The sequence below is a fragment of the Ipomoea nil genome, unplaced genomic scaffold (assembly GCF_001879475.1).
Source record: "Ipomoea nil cultivar Tokyo-kokei standard unplaced genomic scaffold, Asagao_1.1 scaffold3314, whole genome shotgun sequence".
Classification (NCBI taxonomy): Eukaryota; Viridiplantae; Streptophyta; class Magnoliopsida; order Solanales; family Convolvulaceae; genus Ipomoea; species Ipomoea nil.
The window spans coordinates 3,825,306-3,849,425 of record NW_017619742.1 but is presented as its reverse complement, the minus strand read 5'-3'; the positions used below and the strand labels follow the sequence as shown (position 1 = coordinate 3,849,425).

Sequence of the window (24,120 nt, the reverse complement as noted above, 5' to 3'; positions counted from 1 at the left end):
TTTTTTTGTTTTTTTTTTTTTCGAAGTGGTGGAGGAATGGATTTTGTCTTGTTTTTAACATAAAATCAGAACAACCATATGTGCGTTTACATATATCCATCCATTCACACACAATCCAATCAGAAAAGCTTCACCCACCTTCTCTTTCTGTTCTGCTTCCTTCTGAGCTCGTAATTCTGAACTCAAGTCACGCACATTAAGCATAAACTTCACGCACATTAAGCACAATACTTAGGCGGCACAATACTCAAGCACATTAAGTACAAAACTCACGCACATTAATCTACCGCACAACCGCACGGAAAGCCACAAATGCACCTGATCCCTTCCATATATATATATATATATATATATATATATATATATATATATATATATATATATATATATATATATATATATATATTAAAATTTTTAATTTTTAAATCTTTTAATTTTTATTTTATGTACAAACCATCCAATTTATGTCAAGTCACTGTCGCATTTGACTGTACACATGAAAGTGTTAGGAATATAGCGGAATAATGCGGAAGCGAAGAATCGAAAATTGAGAATTATAAGAAGTTAAATAATAATAGGGAAAAATATAAGTGACAAAATAATTCTAAGAATGGGAGAATATATATATATATATATATATTAATGCACGTGAGGACAAAGAAATAAGAAGAACAATTTGATTGATGTAATAATGAGCACTCTACAAAGAAAACTCTACTGCCTATTTATACACTCAAAAGAAGAGAGGAAAGAGGTGAACACAAAGATGAGAGCAATTTGCGGAGAACATGCAAGAAGAGGACATGCGGCGATGCGGACGGACGGTTGATGAAATGGTCCCCACGGATTTGAGCCACAATATTTATCATATTTTAACAATCTCCACCTTGGATCAAATTCACGGTGAGAATTAACAACTGAAACATCCGACTAAACTCAAACACTGTTTGAACTTAGTAATAGGTAGAGGCTTGGTGAGCATATCTGCTGGATTCTCCAATGTATGAATCTTCTGAACGGTTATATCTCCTGCAGTTATAACATCTCGAATAAAATGGTATCTGACATCAATGTGTTTGGTTTTGGCATGATATGTATCATTTTTGGTGAGATGGATAGCACTTTGACTATCTGAGAACACAACGGTCTGACCTTGTGAAACACCAAGTTCCATAACCAAACCTCGTAGCCAAGTAGCTTCTTTGACACCCTCTGTGGCTGCAATATATTCCGCCTCAGTCGTAGATAACGCAGCAATAGACTGAAGCGTAGCTTTCCAACTGATAGCACAATTACAAAGAGTGAAAATATAACTGGAAAGCGATCGGCGTCTGTCAAGATCACCACCATAATCAGAATCTACAAAGCCCATAATGTCAGTAGATGCAGAAGAATTTCGATCAAAAACCAAGCCCAAAGACGAAGTACCCTTTAGGTACCGTAGAATCCATTTAACGGCGTTCCAATGTTCCTTACCAGGGTTATGCATGTAACGACTCACAACACTTACAGCATGAGCCAAATCAGGTCTAGTGCATACCATAGCATACATAAGACTTCCAACAGCACTAGAGTAAGGAACTTTTGACATATAAGCCACATCAACATCAGACTTAGGGCATGAACCAGAGGATACCTTAAAATGTGCACCAAGTGGAGTAGACACAGGTTTACAATTGGACATATTGAATCGATCAAGAACTTTCTCAACATACTTTTTCTGAGATAGATAAAGTTTACCCGCTTGACGATCCCTGTGTATCTCCATGCCAAGAATCTTCTTTGCTGCACCGAGGTCTTTCATCTCAAACTCATTGCTTAGTTGAGACTTCAAGTCATCTCAAGCTCTTCCTATTGCTAAGTTCAAGTAGTGCTTGAGTTTAGTTGCTCCAACTCCAAATCAAAAAGAGCAACAAAAGCAAGTAGAACACGTATAGAAGTATGACGAACAACTGGAGAAAAGATCTCGTTAAAGTCAATACCTTCACGTTGATCAAAACCTCGAACAACTAACCGTGCCTTCCACCGTGCTTTCTCAACCCCAGGAATGCCTTCTTTCTTTTTGTAAATCCACTTACAGCTCAATGGGCGTTTACCTTTCGGCAAATCTACCAGCTCCCAAGTCTCATTCTTATGGAGACTTTCCATCTCTTCTTGCATAGCAACCAACCACTTGGACGAGTTGGCACACGAAATAGCCTCAGAATAGCAGGATGGATCACCATCAACCTCCTGTGCAACTGAAAGCGCATAAGCAACCAGGTGGGTTTCATCGTCACTAGCGTACCTAGCAGGTTTTTTAATTGTCCTCCTAGGACGATCCATAGCAATGGAATACTCTCGTTGTGGCTCGACGAGAGGTGCGATGCTAGTAGATGCAGCATCATCTTTAGTATTACCATCAGCAGTAGTAACACTATCAATATGCCTGAATTCAAACTCCACCTTCTCACCAGTACTCTGTGTCTCACCTGTACTGGGAACTTTTCCAGAAGAAAGTAGTGCATTTTCATCAAAAGTGATATCTCGACTCAGAATGATTTTCCGAGAATCAGGAGACCATAGACGATACCCTTTTGACTCAGAAGCATAACCAAGGAAAATACATTTGACAGCTCTCGGGTTTAATTTACCCGTACTAGAATGAGCATAAGCAGGACATCCAAAAACTCTTAAAATAGAGTAGTCAACAGGATTACCTGACCAAACTTCCTCTGGAATTTTGAAATCAAGGGATGAATGTGGAGATCTATTTACCAAATAGCAAGCAGTAGAAACGGCATCGGCCCAAAAATCACGTCGTTTCCATAACCCAGCATTAGAGAGCATACAACGAGCTCTTTCCAATAGAGTCCTGTTCAAACGTTCGGCAACACCATTCTGCTGGGGTTTACCAGGCAAGGTCTTGTGCCTGGCGATTCCATTTGCCGCACAAAAGTCATTGAAATCTGACTCACAGAACTCCAAGCCATTGTCTGTCCTGAGCTTCTTGACTTTTTTACCTGTCTGAGTCTCAACAAGTATTTTCCACTTCTTGAAAATAGAAAATGCCTGATTTTTATGTTTCAGGAAATAGACCCAGACTTTACGAGAAAAGTCATCAATAATAGACATAAAATATCTACAGCCTCCCATAGACTGGAATTTAGTTGGTCCCCATAAATCGGAATGTATGTATTCCAATACATCTTTGGTACGGTGTGTAGCAACAGAGAAACTAACCCTCTTTTGTTTCCCAAAAACACAATGCTCACAAAATTGTAATTTACCCGTACCTGAACCAACAATGAGGCCTTTCTTGCTCAGGAGATGCATGCCTTTCTCACTCATATGCCCCAGACGCATATGCCATAATTGAGTGAGATCCGCATCAGACATCGATGAGGATACCGCTACTGAACCTGTCACAGTACTGCCATGCAAGACATACAAGCTTCCAGAACGAGAAGCTTTCATGAGAACAGAAGAGCCTTTGATGACCTTTAGAACTCCACCTTCAGCTATGTACTTGCACCCCAGAGATTCCAAGGTGCCCAATGATATCAGATTGCGTTTCAAATCAGGAATATACCGAACATTGGTAAGAGTCCTGACAACGTTATCATGAGTTTTAATCTGAACACTTCCAATTCCACTAACCTTGCATTGGGTATCATTACCCAGCAAGACAACTCCACCATCAACCGGTTCCAGAGAGATGAACCAATCTTTGTGGGGACACATGTGGAATGTACAACCAGAGTCCAAAATCCACTCGGTTTCACTCCGTTTCTCACCGGAGCTAACAGATAACAACACATCACCATCTGAATCACTTTCAACAACACTAGCTTCAGCGGACTTCTTTTCTCTCTCTTGCTTGTTTTTCAACTTGAAGCATTCAGTCACATCATGACCATGCTTCTTGCAGTACTTACATGATTTGTTGGACTTATGTCCTTTGGACTTGGATCTAGAATTTTTATTGCTACTCCCTGATTCAAGTGAACGACCCCTTACGGTCAAGCCTTCACCTTTGTCCTCAGACTTAATTTCAAAGTCAAACTTTTCTTTGGACAATAGGTTCGACTTAACATTGTCGAAAGTAAGGGTATCACTACTATTACCATACAGCATAATTTCTTTGAAATGCTTGTATGAATTAGGGAGAGAGACAAGCAATAAAACAGCACGATCCTCATCTTCAATTATGACATCAATATTTTCCAAGTCCAATAAAATAGAATTGAATTCATCCAAGTGAGATTTAATAGAAGTACCTTCCGTCATACGGATTGTGTACAGACGCTCCTTCAGGCGTAGCGTGTTCGCCAGAGTTTTGGCCATGTAAAGCGTATCCAGCTTGGACCATAAATCTGACGCAGTTGTCTCACTTAATACCTCACGTAGAACCTCTTTAGACAGGCACAAAAGAATGGTTGAACGTGCCTTGTCATCCAAATCTTCCCAATTTTCATCTGTCATTGTAGCCGGTTTCTTCTTCTTCCCGGCTAGCGCTTTCTTCAAACCGTTCTGGGTTAGAACGGCTTCCATCTGAACCTTCCAGATAGAAAAGCTAATTTTCCCGTCGAACTTCTCGATATCGAACTTAGTAACAGTTGACATCTTTGAAAATAATTCTCAATTAAACCTGGCTCTGATACCACTTGTTAGGAATATAGCGGAATAATGCGGAAGCGAAGAATCGAAAATTGAGAATTATAAGAAGTTAAATAATAATAGGGAAAAATATAAGTGACAAAATAATTCTAAGAATGGGAGAATATATATATATATATTAATGCACGTGAGGACAAAGAAATAAGAAGAACAATTTGATTGATGTAATAATGAGCACTCTACAAAGAAAACTCTACTGCCTATTTATACACTCAAAAGAAGAGAGGAAAGAGGTGAACACAAAGATGAGAGCAATTTGCGGAGAACATGCAAGAAGAGGACATGCGGCGATGCGGACGGACGGTTGATGAAATGGTCCCCACGGATTTGAGCCACAATATTTATCATATTTTAACAGAAAGCTTAGTCAACGCAAGTAAAAATGTTAGATTAAACTATTTTTTAGTTAGGGATTTGTTTTTTTGAAAGGAGTTAGGGATTTAATTATGCTATTAATTTGATTTAGAAGGCTTATTTGACCTTGTAAATAAATTATTAGGTCATTAATCATTTACAACAGAAGAATTAATCATTTTAGTATACAAAATTAGAACAAAGGAAGATAGTTAATTTTATTTTTGGTCCTAAATTTATATGTGACAATTAATTTTTAGTCATTTTTTTTAATTAGAACATCCCCTTTTAGTCATAGTATTATTGTGATATTACCATTTTTGGTCTTTCATCACCAAAATCATTAAAATGTCATTAAATACAAGGACATTTCGTTCTTTTTAATACAAAGTGCGTTTATCCGTTATATTTTTTATGTTTATTTTTTTAAAAAAAAAAATCATAACTAAATATCGAAATGTCCTTGTATTTAATGAAATTTAAACTGTTTTGTTAATAAAAGACCAAAAATGGTCATGTCACAATAATATTAGGACCAAAGAAGAATGATTTAAAAAAAAAAAAAGTCAATTCATAACAATATTTTAAAGGAAAAATATTCTAGGAGGTTTTTATAGATATAAAACATTCAAGACTATATAATGAACACACTTAAATATTTTGCAGAACTAAATCCTTTATGTTATATTAGACAAATCTTACTGGTTCACTAATGAAACAAATGCTATATATACGAGTGAACTATGCCAATTAATTTTCTAGTCAATTTAATGGCATTAATAAATTTATTCCTTTCTATTTCAATGTGAGAATCTTTAATCATATTAAGCAATTACTTATGAAATTGAGAAACAAGTAAAGAAAGACTTATGATACAACTACAATTATTTTTAAATTTTCTTCAAACATTTTATTATATCTTCTACTATCATCTACTTCAAAATAGAAGAACATATGTCTACTTTTCCTTTATAGGCTAAGATGGAGATGTTGACAACATTTTTGGCGCACAATTGAGATAGGAGAAGAGAAAGAAGAAGTCAACGTTACATCAGGGCCGTCCATGGACATAATTGTGGAGGGCACTTGCAATTTTGGGGGCCCTAATTAGAGAACATATATATACATATACTATACAGCAGGCAGCGCCTGCTTGCAGTATAGTATGTGTATATATATAATTTTATTTTCTTTTTTAACAATTGGCCCCCAAATTTGGGAGCCAATTGTTAAAAAAAAAATTATATACTTATATACATATATAATATATTATATGAGTTATATATATTGGTCATGTTTGGTAAAATAGTTAGCTTATCTATTAATTTTGACTTATTTGATTATTTTTTAACTATTTGACATGGTTAAAAAATTAATATAAGTGTTTGGTTAATTGATTTTTTATAACACCAAAAAGCTAAAATTCAAAAAGATGCTCAAAACAACTTTTTCAGTTAACTTTTTGAGAAAATAAATTATACAAAACAGCTATCAACTAACAGTTAATTTATCAAATATTTTTCTACAACCAACTAATGTTATCAATTAATCATACATTCTAACCCACTCAGCTATCAGCTAACCTCCATTTACCAATAGCGCCATAATTTTTTTTTTTACAATTGGCCCCAAATTTGGGGGCACAATTGTAAAAAAAATTATATAATTATATACATATATTATATGAGGATTGTCAACCCGGTTACTATTCCAAATGGATGTTCATAGGTTTGAATCCCGGTGGTGGAGGCTTAGATTCTTTGATTTTCTAGAAGTGGTCCGAGTGGAGGTCGTCGGCCGGTAGTATACTGTATACAAGTTCTGAATTTCGAATACTGAAGTTCTTTATTAGGTAGTTTAATCAGGGTCTGGAGGAGTGGTTCAAGGTGTACAAAAAAAGACTCTTGAATGTAAATTGTAGAGCATTTTATACTTGTAGTGGTAGTCACAGTCTTAACTTGACTTTGTGTGCATGATATGAGATGTTGACATACATTTTGAAAACGTAACAATATCTGTTACAAACAACTCTTTAGGTTTTCTCTTTTCTACCATCATCTACTTCAAAATAGCCTAACAATACAGAAAAAAGAAGAAAGAATAGAAATAGAAAAAAATAATAAAATTTTCAATGGCAGATATTGTACATGAATTTGGTATATGTTCTAAATATTAAATGTTAATATAAATTAGTACTAATTAAAAATAGATTAATATTTGATGCACCGCCGGTGTATAGATGCTATACACCAGCGGTGAATGAGGGAATGACACATCATTAAAAATTAAATTAAATTTTAATCGGGTCCTTTTTTGCAAAATATCTAACACTTTTATTTTTAAGAAACTCTTTTATTTCAAATTAACATAATATATCTACATTCCTAAATATATTTATTACTTTTATATATATATATATATATATATATATATATATATATATATATATATATATATATAATTATCTAATAATTTTTAATAATGATAACAAATTCTAAAACCTGTAAAAGAATTAGACATTCATTACTACAGGTTTTAAAACCCAAAACCCATAAATCAATTTACAAACTCAACCTTTCCACTTTATATAAAAAATATAGTTTTTTTAGAATTTAAAAATTAAAAAAAAAAACTTATTAAAAATCAATAGCTTACAAGATAATTTCAACCATAAAAAATAGGTATAAAAAACAACTTACCGACGAGAACTCTTTACTAATGGAATACTGATCAAGATTTTGACAGAGAGAAAAGATTGACAGGTTGGATTCTTCTGACAGAGAAAATTTGGATTTTGATAAATATATATATTGATACAAGATGTTGCAATTGTTTCTAATAGTGACTAATGTTGTAATTTAAATTTAGGAGTTTTGCCGTTTAAATAGATTTAGGAGTTAAGATAGATATAAGAAATTAGATGGTTTTTGTTAATTAAAATTAAAGAATTCTTAATTATAAATATAATAATTTAGAAATTTATTTTTAAATATAAATTAGAATTATTAATTATAATATAATATTTTTTTTAAGGCAACCATGCGTGGTAGATAAACCAAAATAGAGTCACGAGGGACTTCATCCCAAAACAAAGTTGTAGACTGTTCTGAAATTGTAGAAGCTAAAGTATGAGCTAATAAATTCTTAGATCTAAGAATAAAATTAACTGAACAGAAATCAAAAGTAGATATGCAAATTTTCCAAACATTAACAGCATAGCCGATGTATGATCTGAGTGGGGGTCCTCTTGAGGTCAAATAACAGTGTAGCATCTGACAATCCATGTAGATCTGGACAGTGCCCTCGTCCCGGGCGCGTAACCAAGATAGGGTTTCTTTGCATGCAAAGGCCTCGGCCATAAGTGGGGAAAAACAATCCGGCAAGGGGGTATAATATAATAGTTTAATTCATTGTTAACTTTAATTGTTTTACGCTTTAGAATCTGTTTTTTTTTTTTTTTTTTTTTTTTTTTTTTTTTTTTTTTGAAAGGAAGAATCTGTTTTTTTTTTTTTTTTTTAACAAAAAATTAAAGATATATATAACCTTAAAAACATTCTAAACTAGTAATGAATGTCTAATTCTTTTACAGGTTTTAGAATTTGTTATCATTATTAAAAATTATTAGATAATTATATTATATATATATATATATATATATATATATATATATATATATATATATATATATATAATTAAGTAATAAATATATTTAGAAAAGTAGATATATTATGTTAATTTGAAATAAAAGAGTTTCCTAAAAAAATAAAAGTGTTAGATATTTTGCGAAAAAGGACCCGATTAAAATTGAATTTAATTTTTAATGATGTGTATAGCATCTATATACCGGCGGTGCATCAAATATTAATCTATTAAAAATATTTAAATTTTGTTAATATTAATTTTGATAAAAATAAATATATATTATATTAAACTGCTTAACTCAAAATAAATTAGGAGATGCAATCATAACTTAAATCACATCCTTACAAAATAGTGCAGGTAAAAATGTAAAGCAGGCACAATTAAAAAAAAAACCAGTGATAAAAATTAATAACTGAGTTGAATAGATTATTTTTAAAGGTAGCAATCCTTTAATAAGATAAAGGATAGTAATAATCATTAATAACAAACATATGGTCATTTCTTTAGAATAAGCAAATTCATTTTCTTTTTTGAGAAAAAAGACGAGAAATATATTAATAAAAGTCAAGCTCAAGACTATGAGAATAAGTAAATTTATAGAAACACAAGAAGGCTATGTTTAACAAATAGCTGAAAAGGTAGCTGAAAGTCAAAAAGGAGCTAAAAACTATAAGCTAGGAGCTGAAAATTAGAGAGCGATTAAGCTAGCTGTTACGTTTGAAAGTGTTTGATATTTACGTTTGAAAGTGTTTGATATTATTAGTTTTTTGATAAGCTGATAAATATAAAAAGATAAAAAATGACATCTTCATAAAATTTAAATTAATTTGTTTACATATTAAAATTTAACATTTTGTCTTTAAAAAAATAACATTTTGAAATAAAACTATTAGCATAATCATAACCTAGCATCCCAAAATGAAGTAACAATATTGTTGAGAATCTCTATCATCTCATAATAATAATAATAATAATAATAATAATAATAATAATAATAATAATAATAATAATAATAATAATAGTAATAATAATAATAATAATAATAATAATAATAATAATAATAATAATAATAATAATAATAATTGCAATGAAAGTTGCAGATAAAGGAAAAGAGAAAAGAATTTTAATTAAGATGAGTAAAAATGTCAATTTTTTTTTTTTAATAATAAGGACAAAGATGAAAAAAAAAAAAAGTTAGGATGCTACTAACTTATTTTGAAACGCTACCTAAGATAGCATCCAAAATATTACCCAGGGCCGAATTTTAGGCTGTGCAAGCTGGGCTACCGCACAGGGCCCCCAATTTTAGAGGGGCCCCAAATTTTAGAGGTCCAATATTTAATTTTTACATAACTAGCTAGTTTAGAAATAAAAACTAAAAGTTTCAATTAATCTTGAAAGTTTCTATGAAGAGATGGTAGAAATGTATATTTATTGTATTTTAACTTGGAGGTTAAAGGTTCAAAACTTGCATGTATTGGTTTTAAAACTTATTATTTTAGTAGGGCTTCATTTATTTAGCGGAACAGGACCGCAAAAACAAAAAGTCCGACTCTAATATTACCAAACAGAGTTTATAATTATTAATAGCTTAAAATAAGTTAAAAGCTTCTAAATAAGCTCTCCAAACATACTCGAAATCTTAAAAAACCAATCATGCTTCAGTATATGCTGTTTCTCTTCCTAAGTCTCTAGTCATACATGCATGAATGTCTCAAACCATCCAAATCCAACAGCAATCATTACATTATTGTCTCAAACTATCAAAATCCAACACTCTAAATATTTGTCAGCAGCAAGTTAGGGAGTACAATACATTCTCCCTCAAAAATATGTTTACTAATTTAAAAAATAAAAATTTTATTTTAAATAACAAGTTAGACATATTTTCTAAGTCGTAGAAAAAGAAAAATAGCTTGGGTGGGTCTACGATATACCTGCTTTCTAAGCTCAAAATTTTTTTCTCAGGTTTCTCTTTCTTTCATTTTTCTATATTTTTCGTTTAAGGATTTCAATTCAACCTGATCCGTTAGGAAAACCGATCCCCGTCGGCGGAGACGGAGAATTTTTTCGGAGAACGGGAACGGGACCTTGTAAGGTGGGAACAGTTCTAATATGACGTCGTTTGGCAATTTTGGAGTAACGGTGACGTTAGTGACACCGTTTTCCTCCACCAATAAGATTTTTATTTCTTTTTTTAAAAAATAATTTGTCAAAACAACTCAGCAAGACGTTGTGAAGATAGAGTTCAAGAATTATGAATATAGAGTTCAATAATTATAAACATAGAGTTCAATAATTATGAACATAGAGTTCTATAATTATGAACATAGAATTCTATAATTATGAATATCTACTATACTAATAAGAGCCCAAGAGAGTTAGGCCTATAATGGGTAGAAAAAATGGCGGTCACAGATTTTAATCAAATGAATGGCTCAGATTGATTAAAATATTGATCAGATTTAAATTTTACATTAAAATTTCCTAAAATACCCACACACCGTTACTAATTCCGTTAAAATTTTAAGAATTGTCGTTAGTTCACCGTTAACTTACTCATTGATTCAATAAAAAAAAGTCTTAGGTTCGAACCTCATCCCAATCAAAGTTTGCATAATTAGTACTCTATTTTACTCTTATTAAATTATATAAATAATAATTTAGTAGTTACAACAAAAAATAATACATATGCATTTCTTTAATTTAGAATTATGTGTCCACAATGCCTTTATTCAAAAAAAAAAATATATATATTCATTATCAATAAATTAAATAAGAGAAATAATTTTATTAGTTATATTGTCTTTATTTTTCTTCAATATATTCTTTATATTCAAATTTATTAATTGATTATATTCGCTACATTGTCCTTACAATGTCTTTATTCAGTGAAAAAAAAATTATTAATTATCAATAAATTAATTAAAAGAAATATTTTTATTAGTTATATTGTATTTATTTTTCTCAAATGTAAAAATTTTTTCATTCAAATTCATCAATTGATTATATTCACTACATTATCTATTATCTTTTTTGTGCACTATTTTTCTAATTAAATATCAAAGTTATAATACAAAATAATGCTATATATTTATTTACCAAGTATTTTATTAATACCATGAAAAAATTAAAAAAATATAATTAATAAAGCCAACCATATTAACTACTTGAGAGATTTTGTGACAAAGAGAGTATTCAAATCACACAACAAATTGAAGTGAGAACTACCTCGCAATGTCCTTGTTTGACAATCAGCGGTTAGCGTTAGCGGATTATACTAACGGATTTGACCAGCGAATTTATTCAATTATTAACATTGGGTAGAAAAAATGACCGCCAAATTATTAAATCAAATGAATGGTTCATATTGTTCAGGTTTTTTTTTTTTCTTTTAAGATTTTCTAATTTATCCTTAATTATATGATTATCCATTTAACTTTTCCGTTAATTCACCGTTAGTCTAATTCTAATATTAAAGTCTAATATAGAATTATAACTACACCATTAATCTAATTCTAATATTAAAGTCTTAATAGAACTTAACCACAAATCCTAATGTCCGAATCTCCTCAAACAATATTAGTATATATTTAATATTTTATGCCCTAATTTTTATTTGTTCTCCCTTATGTCCCGTATTTGGTTTCAACTATACTTATACAATTATTTTATTGACAATTATAATCAATCTTGACTATATTATCTTGCATTTGTAAACTTAGAATTACCTATTTAACTCGCACGAGCTTAGCTAAATGGTTTAGTGGGTAGTATTTGGGAGAAGAGACCAAAGTTTGAACATCGGCGGCGGCAGTGCGGGAATTATGTCCAAAGTGGGCAGATTCCTTGTGCGTATCAGCATTGACCCTGTCTGCTGAACCATTAAGTCACCATGATTTACAACTTCTCACAATGCTCTGTCGGGTCGGAGTGTGGGGGGCCCTTGGGGTTGGGACTCAACCTTTGGGAGAAGAATTACCTATTTAAATACGCAAATTCAACCTTCAATTATCTATGCATGAACAATTTCAATATAATCCTGCCATAATATACTTTAAAGTACTTATTTAACAAAAAAAGCATTGGGCATTATCCCAATCGCGCAATGCGCGTAAAAAACTAGTAGAGTTCAATAATTGTGAATATGGAGTTCAAAAAATTATGAACATAGAGTTCAGTAATTATGAACATAGATTTCTAGAGTTCAAAAATTATGAACATAATTTTGTAATTTTGAATATAAAGTTCAATAATTAATATGGAGTTCAAAAATTATGAACATAGAGTTCTATAATTATGAATATAAAGTTCAATAATTATGAATATAGATTTCCTGAAGACAAACGCCGCTAACGGCGAAAGAAAACAATTTTTTTTTTAAAAAAAAAAATTACACGGAGTTGTTTTCCACCAAAACAATACCGTTTTGAAACCGTGTCCACCTTGCAAGTTGGACAGGATTCTACAACGTAATTTGCTGGGGCGGGGAGAGTTTTCCAATCCTCACCCCGACCTTTGAGCTATATATATATATATATATATATATATATATATATATATATATATATATATATATATATATAAGTTCCTGTGCGGTTGAATGTCTCCCGTGCGATGATTAATGTGCATGAGTTTTGTTCTTAAGTTGCGTGAGTCTTGTGTTTAAGGTGCGTGTGTTTTGTGCTTAAGGTGCGTTGGTGTGTACTTAATGTGAGTAGTGTTGAAACTTAAGGTGCATAAGTTTTGTGTTTAAGGGGTGTGAGTCTTGTGCTTAAGGTGCGTGAGTTTTGTGCTTAAGGTGCGTGTGTGTGTATTTAATGTGAGTAGTGTTGAAACTTAAGGTGCATAAGTTTTGTGTTTAAAGTGCGTGAATTTTGTGCTTAAGGTGCATGAGTTTTGTGTTTAAGGTGCGTGAGTTTGTGTTCTTAATGTGAATAGTTGTTGAAACTTAAAGTGCATGAGTTTTGTACTTAAGGTGTGTGAATTTTGTGCTTCATGCGCGTGAAATTAGTGTTCTTGGGTGTTTTGTTTTTGTGCTTAATGTGCATGTGTTGTGTACTTAAAGTGCGTTAGTTTAAGATTAAGTGCGAACGAGAGCTCTCGTGCGAAAGTGCCGATAAATGTGATCAATAACTCTTAAACTCAAATTTCTATACAAAAATGTGCACTTGAAGACTCAAAAATATGCATTTCAAGGCCAAATTGTGAGCTTGAAAGCATAAAGAATTAAAGATATGCACTTGAATGCCTAAGTTATGCACTGGTCCATAATTGTGCACTTGAAGGCACAAAATTGTGCACTCAAGGTCAAATTATGCAATTAAAGGCACAAAGATGTGCAATTGAAGCAATTTATGATACTAAAAATTGAAGTTATTCAACTTAAGTGTTATTGAAGCAATTACCCTTACAAATCGTTTGTAAATATCACAAATTTCATTAAAAATTTAGTTATACATTGTTGAAAAGAATTCAAAATATATAATAAACACATTATGCACTCGAAGACACAAAGATGTGCAATTGAAGTAATTTATGGTACCAAAAAGGAAAATTATTCAACTTCAGTGTTATTGAAGCAATTACCTTTACAAATTGTTTGTAAATCTCACAAATTTCATTAAAAATTTAGTATACGTTATTATAAAGAAGACAAAAGATATACGGAGTAATAAACATAGGCTCATAATTGTGCACTTGAAGGCACAAAAATATGCACTAAAAGGTTAAAATTCTGCACTCGAAAGCACAAAGATATGTACTCAAAGAGAAAATTATGCACTGAACAAAACATATACACTCGAAGAAGGGAAAATATGCACTCAAAGAAGAAAAATGTGCACTCAAAGAAAAAATGTACACTCAAAAACAAATAATATCTAAACTTATTCAAAATTACAATAATGCCACCACTTTTTTTTTTTATCTAAAACGTTCATTCGCATATGATCTTAATTTTATTATATATATATATATATATATATATATATATATATATATATATGTATGTATTATACCTATTATATAATAAATAATACATATACTAATATTTATATGCATTAATTTTTAATTTTGACTTTTGATTTTTTTTTAAAGTTATTATGTATGAATATTTAGTATTTTGGTTAATGACTTAAGATTTGAACAATTTGAATCTTTAAGTATTGGTTAATGTTTTAAATATTTTATACTAGTATTTTGAGATGATTGAAAGTTAGGCTAATTAGACATTTAAATATATAAATTTAGAAATTAATGGAACAATTTAAATAAAATAAAATATTATTTTATAGTGTACTAAAAATTTAGAAGTGTATAAATTTTTTTTTTATTATTTTAAAATCGGGGCGGGTCCTTAAGAAATCCCCGTAGGGATCGAGATGGGATAATTAAAGTAAGAAAAACAGAGAAATAAAGTAAACGAGCATGATCGATCGGCCAAAAAACATTAACAAGGCACAAGAATATTTATCATGACCAAGGACACCAGAGGACTGAAACCACACATTTCTATACAATCTGTTACTAGAGGAATCAAAAACCAAATAATAATAACTTATGATAAGTTATTATTATATCAGTTAGCAAGACAGACTTTAACAAGGCGTTTGGTTGGAGGGAGGGAGTTTAAATTCCCTTCCCACTTAATTCCAAAGGCCATAAAATTCTTTAGTTTGGTTGGAAGGAATTGCAATGCCATGGAATTACAATTCCCTCATTTTCATGGAATTAAAATCCCATGTCCCGCCCCGGTATTTTATTTCCTGGGATTTTAGGAAGAAAAAATGCTAGTGATGAGACAAAATTATCCTTTTTTTTTTTTTTAACCTAAAATTAATACTACAACAATAATTGACATTTTGGACTTTATACAACTTATTCCCTTTCAATTCCCATGTATACCAAACATTGGAATTCAAATTCACAGTAATTCTATTCCCGTAAACCAAACACTGAAATTTAAATTCTCACTTTATTCCCAGTAATTCATCTCCCATGAAATTGCAATTCCTTTTCCACGTAATTCCCCCTCCAACCAAACGCCCTGTAACTTTGTAAGAGTTAAGACACAGAGCAAAGGTAAAAGAACAAAGTTGTGAATTTAAAATATTAACCCAGGAATAGAAATCAAATTTATAACAAAATTCAAGAAACTAAAACCCAATAATTTCTTATTAAGTAAAATTAGGAAAAATTCTTGTTGAGCTTAGATCTTTGTAACATGGATAATAAGTATCAGATTTCATTATCAAGTTCACCTTAGGCACATCTAATACAAAACTATGAGTAACCGAACTTATCAATATGTAAGTCACACTGCTTTTGCCGGTAAAACAACATCAAACATCAAACATCAAACGATGCAATAATATTGAGGTAAATAGAAATGAAACCTTTACATTCTCAAATTCATCAAAGTAGCCGAGCTTGCTGTGAAGTGATTCTGCAAACTGAATTAGTTGTTGCTTCTCTAAAAGCTGCAAACGAAACACGAGATTGTTTTACCATATGTGGCATAAATCTTGAACTTTTCATATTCATTGTTTTTTGACAAGTGTACAATCACAAATAGAAGAAAAGATAAGAAACAACATACAAAATTAGCAATGTAAGGTTTATACAAAACTAGCAAAATTAGCAATGTATTGGTTGGTGCAATAGAAGAAAAGATAAGAAACAACATACAAAATTAGCAATGTCAACATCGAATCCCAGTTTAAATTCCACCTCTTAAACTTAGAAAAATGGAAAATGTCTGAACTATGTTTGGCCTATTGCAAGGCAATGGAAAAGTTAACCCAAAACCTCAAAATCACAAGTGTGGAGTTGCACCAACCAAGTTTATCCGTTTGAAAACCACATTTCCTGAATCCTGGAAATTTTATATTTAAACCACATTTGCAGGAAGGAAATAAAACTTAACTACTTAAGACTTACACCAGTTGGAGACTGAAGGCCTGGCATTCACGACAATTTGACGCCATATTCAGAACTTCCTCAAATGTGGTAATTCAGGTTTTGATTGGTGTTGACCAAGACAGTCTCAAGAGCCCCAGCATTTTACAGAGCACTTTGCTTTGCCAAAATGGAGAAACTGCTGTGGTGTCCAAGAGCATGATCCTGAGACTTGAAGTCAGTAATATAGTTTAATAATCAACAAACTTGGAACATACAAGGGTGATCAATAAAGCAAGTGAAGGGGGTTGGTCATCTCACCAAATTGGCAGGAAAAGGTTGCTCTACAGCCGCATGAGAAATTGACTGAATAGCTGCTTTAGAAGAAGCCAATTGATCTTAAATTAGAACCTTAATTCAAAAAATAATCTTTCCAAGTTACCAATGTGCTTTAGTGTCCAGAAGTTTGTTTCCTTCAGTTTTTTTACTCCGAAAACCTCTCAAGTTAATCGGTAAAGGACAACAGGGCTGGAAAAAGTGCAGTGAAACAGTAATGAACAGAAGAGATGCATCTTTATTACCTCAAATCAAGGAGGAAATTAGGCATGGGCAAGGAAGAAAACAGGAGAAAGTAAACATATGCAAACAACAACTTTACTAAACAGCCAGAACTTTAATGCTGGTGATAGCCTGTCAAAAAAATGTCAAGGTGCAAGCACCGCAGCATAAGATACCAAAAAAAGGCCTGAAAATTTCAGTGTTAAACAACCATTGGCCGTTTATATTATACATAGACATAGATACATTCAGACTGGATACCAGGTTGTATAACAATTAATTTTGTTCAACAGATTACAACTACAAGCTTAACATAGAGCAGATTAATGACTAGAATAGAGAACCAATATAATGGGAGATTATTTGCTCAGTACAAGGTACACAATTTGGCAGAAATGATGATCCCCTTAAGTCTGCATATTGTGCACATAGCTGGTCATCATTTCTAGCAGAAAGAAAATGAGATCAACGCAATACTTATTTTTAAAGAATAACATCAGTATGGAGTTTATGAATATAAAGCAAAATCATTCATGATAGGGAAAATCCTGTATCAATCAAAGAGTGAAGAAGTGAAAAACTAGAAAAGAGTTCTCAAGTCAATAATCAGATTCAAGTAAAATCAGGGTAAGATAACTGTAAATATAATTGCATATGCACAGGCGCAGAACCACGAGGTGTTATTTAGCAGTTATCTACATAGCTGGAAAAACAATACGTAAAACTTCTATTATGTATGTTTTACAGCCAAAGCATTTGATTCCAGATTCCAGCAGAACTAATACGAACTAAGTAACTAAAAGCATTTATTTCATATTTATGAGGGCTAATCCTTCAACTTTTTATGTTTCAGAAGCCTCTGGCAGAGACCCCTAGCAAGAAAAAGTCAGTTGATGACTTATCGTGGAAGTTCACATACTTGGCATATGGTAGCATGCTTGTCATTGACAAAAGTGCATTTATCACATTCCCAGTTGTCTGAAGCATCACCCCTGCACATGGTGCACACAGTAGCAGAGCTTGGATTCAAATAGGTGCACAGATCACATGCCCAACTTCCTAAATCACCATTCTTAGGATTGGTAGTTGCTACTCCTGTTGCAGAAGTCCTCTGTCTTTTCTCAACTGCAACAATGCTGCTGCTCCCTGCTAATGGTGTATTTCTAGAGCTTGAAACATCGCCAGACCCAGCTACTGGTGCATTTTGCAAACTTAACCGATTGTTGCTACCCAGTCCCAGTGCTGGTGGATTCTTCAAGACTTCTGATGTAATGCCACCGAGTGGCAAAGCACTTTCTGAGCTTTCCCTGAATCTTTTTTCAACCCCATAGGGGCTCCCAGCTCTTGGTGCATTCACAGAGTGTGCTTTGCTGGTGCTCCCAGTCAGCCATGATGGATGCCAGTCAGCCCTTTCTCTATGTTCAATGCCTATCCCATTGCCAGCACCAGGCACTGGTCCATTTCCCAGGCCATGAATGTTGCCACCAACTGGACCGTTTACCAACGGCAATGCATTTGCCAAGTTTGTCCTCTGCCTTGGTTCAACTCCAACACCATTGACAGTCCCAGCTACTAGTCCACCAGCCACACCTGTTAGGTACCCAGTTGCAACTGGTAAAGTGTTTCCCAAATTCAGCCTCTGCCCTGGTTCAACCCCTACCCTATTGCCACCCACTGCTACTGATCCATTTCCTGTGTCGCCTTCTAAGGCGGTTGTTGTAAACACTACCTTTGACCTCCGTCTTTCTGGATACTGAGCCACCACCATTGTGTTAGCATTTCGCAGAGCAGCAGCTGTCAAGTTGGGCAACGGTCTTGTGCCTGCTGTGTTGTTTCCAGCCACGGGTAAATTTCTTTGTGTTTCCATCCTGATGCCACGACCTGCTAGTAAATTTCTCCCTCCAGCTACCCTGTTGCGACGAAAAACTGATGAATAATTCGTCTTTGGGTTTGGTGCTGCATTGCTACTGCCTGGCATATTTTTGGAGTCATGAGGAGCCCCATGTGAATCTACATCCTCGAGACCATTCTCTAATGCACTAACCAAATTCTCAAAGTAGTTCTTGGTCACAGTTGTTAAACCGTTAAGCTTTATACGAAAATCACAGAAATTAGGGGAATTAGCTTCCTCCGGACTGAGGTAGATCTCAAGTTCCTTCTCAGCACACTGATGAAGCCTCTCCAAACCCTCCTCAGCCTGGCCCTGCAAGTACTCAAAGAACTGCCTTTTCGTGTGCTCCTCCTCGGGCAAGTAAAACCCATAAGCATAAGTCCACTTGAGCACTCTTCTGCATTCAACAATCTGATTCCAAGCTTCCACTATGAACTTCAGTTGGGACTCTGGAAGGGACTGGAAGTCGCTAAGCTTCCCCACGTTCACACACTCCATTTCTTTCAAGTCCTCCATGGCTTTCTTCTTGGACTTCTCATTAGCAGCCCACCTCTCGTAGTAATGTGTGTACCTCTCTATAGACATCTTCGCCATTTTCTTCTGCCTCTCAGTTTCACTCCCAGGCTTGTATCTGTTACAGGGATTGTAGCCGTGAACCGACCACTCACTCAAGCACAGCCAGCAGAACTGAAAGTTGCAAGGTGCCTTGCACGTCATCCTCATACACCCTTCCCCCTTCTCAATAGGCCGTTTACACTTTGGACACGGCTTCGTGTACGCCAAAATCCAGTTGGTGTTCTCCGATTCCGCGTTGTTCTTCAGAATCCATTTCTTCACGGTCTCGCAATCCACCGGGCGGTGAGCTTCTTCCGTGCAATTCCAGCAGAAGAAGTTGCCGCAGTCGCAGAGGACGTCGGAATTCTCGCTCCCGATTTCGAAGTTGATCGCGAATTCGCAACCGGGGGCTACGCACCACTTGATTTTCCGATTCTCCTCGACGTAAGATCGGAAGAGAAAGCCTAAGTATTTCCTTTTATCCTCTTCCGACGCTAAACGCTCAATTGCGTCAAGATTAACAGCGATTTTGCAAGACGGGTCGGGGCACCGGAGGTTCAGACAACCCGGCCCGTCCGCGACGGCGGTGCCGATGTAACTACACCAGCAATCAACACAAAAAGGGTGGCCACACGAGGCGGCGTAAACATTACCGGGCGAGTGATCATCGAAACAAATTCCACAGCTGATTTCTCCACAATCCTCGATTCTTTTCTCCACACTCTGAGACGAAATCAGGCCCACCTCTTTCCGAACCGTTTCCTCGTCCGCGAACCACTCCTCGTGCACTCTGTTAACGCTCCAATTGTAGCGGCGGAGAAGAGCGGAGGCCTCCGCCTTGGACACCGAGAGAACGGCGGTGACTTGGGCTACATCGTCCTCCATGAGACGCCGGATTTCGTCCCCCGTCAAGATTGTGAAATCACTCTCCTCGCCATGATCATCATCGCCGATGAAATCAGGATCCCCCTCCACATCGCCATCGCTCCCGGAGTCTTCGTGGGTAACGTCGCCGTCACCGTCGCTGCCGCCGTAGAAATCATCGTCCCCCGGCGAGCCCGTCTCATCATATAAGCCATCGTCAGAGTCCATAGTGTTAGTGTAGTGAATTTGTTGGATTGTCGAGGTAAACCCCACTACTGACATTCGTGAGTATGTGGGTAAACCCTCGCCTTGCGACCCTAGCCGGCAAAGAGCCACAAGGTGGTAAACCAGCTTAAGTTTTTCATAGCTGACCGGCTCAAGGTGGGATCACAACAATGGAAGGGCAACAGACCGAGAGAGAGAGAGAGAGAGAGAGAGAGAGAGAGAGAGAAAATTAATAAAAACCCTATGAAGGGTTTGTTGGATTAGAGTGGACTTTTATGTCAGCATAACTACAAACGCACTTCGTGCAAAGCAAGGAATTCGAATTAAAATTAAGAATAAAATTAAAATTAATCGGAAATTCAATGAGTCTTAATTGGTAAGGAATTGGAAATTTTACAAAAAGAAAAAATGGTAATTTATACTTCTTACAAATATGTTAAGAGTTAATACCCAAAATCGTCTTCGACTATAGTGGTTTTTCTCAATTTCGTCCTAAACGACTTTGGTGACCTAATATCGTCCCAGACTTTTGTGTTTCGCTCAATTTAGTCCTCCATTTGTTATTTCGTCAAATTGGTGCTAAATAAAGGGACAATTCAGTAATGTCAATATTGATCTCTCTTTACTTTCAACTTGTGAAGTGCAAAATTCCTCTTTCTTGTACGAATTACACTCAGAATTACTCCCGGACTTGCAAATCAAATTTTATATTCGCAGTTTTAGGAGTAATTCTGGGAGTAATTCGAAAAAAAATGGGATTTCGCAATTCACATGTCTATGAGTAAAGAGATGTCAATATTAAAATTACTGAATTATCTATTTATTTAACACCAAATGGACAGAATAACAAATGAGGGACTAAATTGAGCAAAAACACAAAAGTCTGGGACTAAATTGAGCGAAACACAAAAGTCTGGGACGATATTAGGTCACCAAAGTCGTTTAGGACGAAATTGAGAAAAACCACTATAGTCGAGGACGATTTTGGGTATTAACTCAATTATCAATATCACTTCTGAATTATTAGTGGTGTAAATATTGTCCTTCAATTTTTAAAATATGATATATATTATCCATCTCTTAAATTATTAATGGTGTAAATGTCGTTACCCGTCATTTTTTCTGTTTGAAGACTACAATTTTTTTTTCTTCGTTTGTTCTCCTTCTACCGATAATAATATTTATCATTCTTCCTATTAGGGGAGAGGCCAATATATATTACGTTTGAAAAGTGAGAGGAAACATTTACACCATTGATAATTCAAGAGTGACATGAATAATTAACATATTTGTGAGGGCATAAATTACAATTTTCTCTTTTACAATTTTAGGAGCGTTTAAAAAAGTGATTTGAGCCAAGCCATTTTAAAGTCACTTTAATAATGATTTAGAGAGTGATTTAAGATTTGTATTTTGTGTAGAAACTCAACAAATAATTTCAAAAGATTTATTTTTTAAATATTGAATTCGGCAAAAAAAAATCTAAAAAAAAAGTTTAAAATCTCAAAATGAAATTATAGAGTTAATTCCATTTTTGACCTTAGATTTATAGGTGATGACAATCTATTTTTTTTTTAATTTTATAAATCAAAACATCACCTTTTGGTCCTAGTATTATTGTGACATGACAAATTTTGGTCATCTTTCAACAAAATTGTTGAAATTTCGTTAAATATAAGGACCTTTTGATCTTTTTAATACAAAGTGTGTTGACCCGTTATATATTTTATGTTCATTTTTTGAAAAAAATTCATAATTGAAGAGCGAAATGCTCTTATATTTAATGCAATTTCAATGATTTTTTTGATAGAGGACCAAAATTAGTCATGTCACACTATTATGTTACTAGGACAAAAAATGAATATTCTGTAAAAAAATGACTAAAAGTGGATTGTCACCTATAAATCTAGAGCAAAAAATAGAGTTAACTCGAAATTATATATGTATGAGCATACACATCATAATGATTTGCGAACTCAAAACTATACTAATTCAAGGTTAAAAACTTTGGAAATTTAATCCAAAATTGCAAGGACACGATGCAACGAGAGTGAGAGATGGTCTGCAACAAGATATATCGAGAGCAAAACAAAGTGGATGAGCTTGCTAAAATGGCATGGAGCTTAAGTCATATATGGCCTCACAATTCTTGATATTGTTCTCCCTCCCCCTTGAACATGTCATGATGGCGGAGAGCGGTCAAGTATCACATTACTCAAGTGTAACGTCTTAAATTGAAGTTTTCCCCTCCCTTATGTACCCAAAAAAAAGGTTAAAAATTTTGGTATAGTAGATAATGAAATTTAAAAATAGAAGAATTATGAATGCAATTATGCAAACACTAATGTACCAGATACCATCAGAAAGATAGAAGAATTATTTAAGAGTAAGGAATTGTGTATTGAATGAAGTGGATGATCGATATGTTGTATACTTTACAACTTTATTCACTTTTTGATATGCCGGGTTGGACCAATGAATATAGTGCTTTGTGTGTGCACGTATGTATGCGGTGGGTGGGTTTCATCCTAGGTTACAATGTTGCATTGCATGCACACGCCTCGATCAAAATCAGCTTCCACTTGTGTAAAGATAGAGGATCATGCATGTTTGTTATTGCCCATTCATAATTATAATGACTTTTTATTACTTGATGAGTTGATGAAGTGTAAATTGCGAAAATTGCATGATTATAATACAAAATTTAAGATTGTTAGTAATAATATAATTCCATTATAACATATAATTTATATTTGTGGTTATAGATTAAGTCTGTTATTTTAGTCTATAGTTTAGGAGAGTTAGGTGGTAGCTTTTCTATAGGACTCATCATTGTAATCTCTCTGTAACTAATCAGATTGAATTCTATCATCTCATCAAGATTATATTTATAATAATGTAACAACTTTTTTCATGGCTAAGTTTCTCTGATTGATTGTGGAATGAGTGGTTGAGAAATTTTTAAGATAGATATTTGAAAATAAAATACTTGATTTTTTTTTTTAATGTTACTAACTCTATTACGGAACGTTATGCTGTGAACACGTGCCCACCTTGTAAGGTAGGCACAGTTCCATATTCATAATTTCTATATTGTAGATTCATAATTTTTATACTGTAGATCCATAATTTCTATACTGTAGATTCATAAAATTTATACTTTAAATTCATAATATTGTAGATTCATAATTTCTATACTGTAGATCCATAATTTCTATACTGTAGATCCATAATTTCTATATCGTAGATTCATAAAATATTCATAATTTAAATACAGTAGAGATTCATAATTTCTAAATTGTATAGTTATCAAATTATGAACATATAGTTCTCTGATTTGTGAAAATAGAGTCCAACAATCACTACAAGAAAAATGCACATAGACAACGGTTAATAACCGTTGTCGTAGGGGTAAAACTTCTGTTGTTGAAGCCGGTGTTGTTGTAGGTCACGCGCATAGACAACGGTTTTTA

The 24,120-nt window shown here is 33.6% G+C and overlaps 1 protein-coding gene and 1 long non-coding RNA gene across 2 annotated transcripts; both read right to left on the bottom strand.

Annotated features, from left to right (window-relative positions):
* Positions 1-15,803: 15,803 nt before the first annotated feature.
* Positions 15,804-17,247, bottom strand: LOC109169568. Its single transcript, XR_002052264.1, has 3 exons — positions 16,876-17,247; positions 16,597-16,785; positions 15,804-16,136 (listed from the first exon to the last, which is right to left on the bottom strand). It is a non-coding gene; the product is annotated as an uncharacterized LOC109169568 (long non-coding RNA).
* Positions 17,248-17,701: 454 nt separating this feature from the next.
* On the bottom strand, positions 17,702-20,831 carry LOC109169567 (probable E3 ubiquitin-protein ligase ARI7). Its single transcript, XM_019318441.1, has one exon. The coding sequence runs from the start codon at positions 20,702-20,704 to the stop codon at positions 18,011-18,013; it is 2,694 nt and encodes an 897-aa protein (XP_019173986.1). The 5' UTR covers positions 20,705-20,831; the 3' UTR covers positions 17,702-18,010.
* Positions 20,832-24,120: the final 3,289 nt, after the last annotated feature.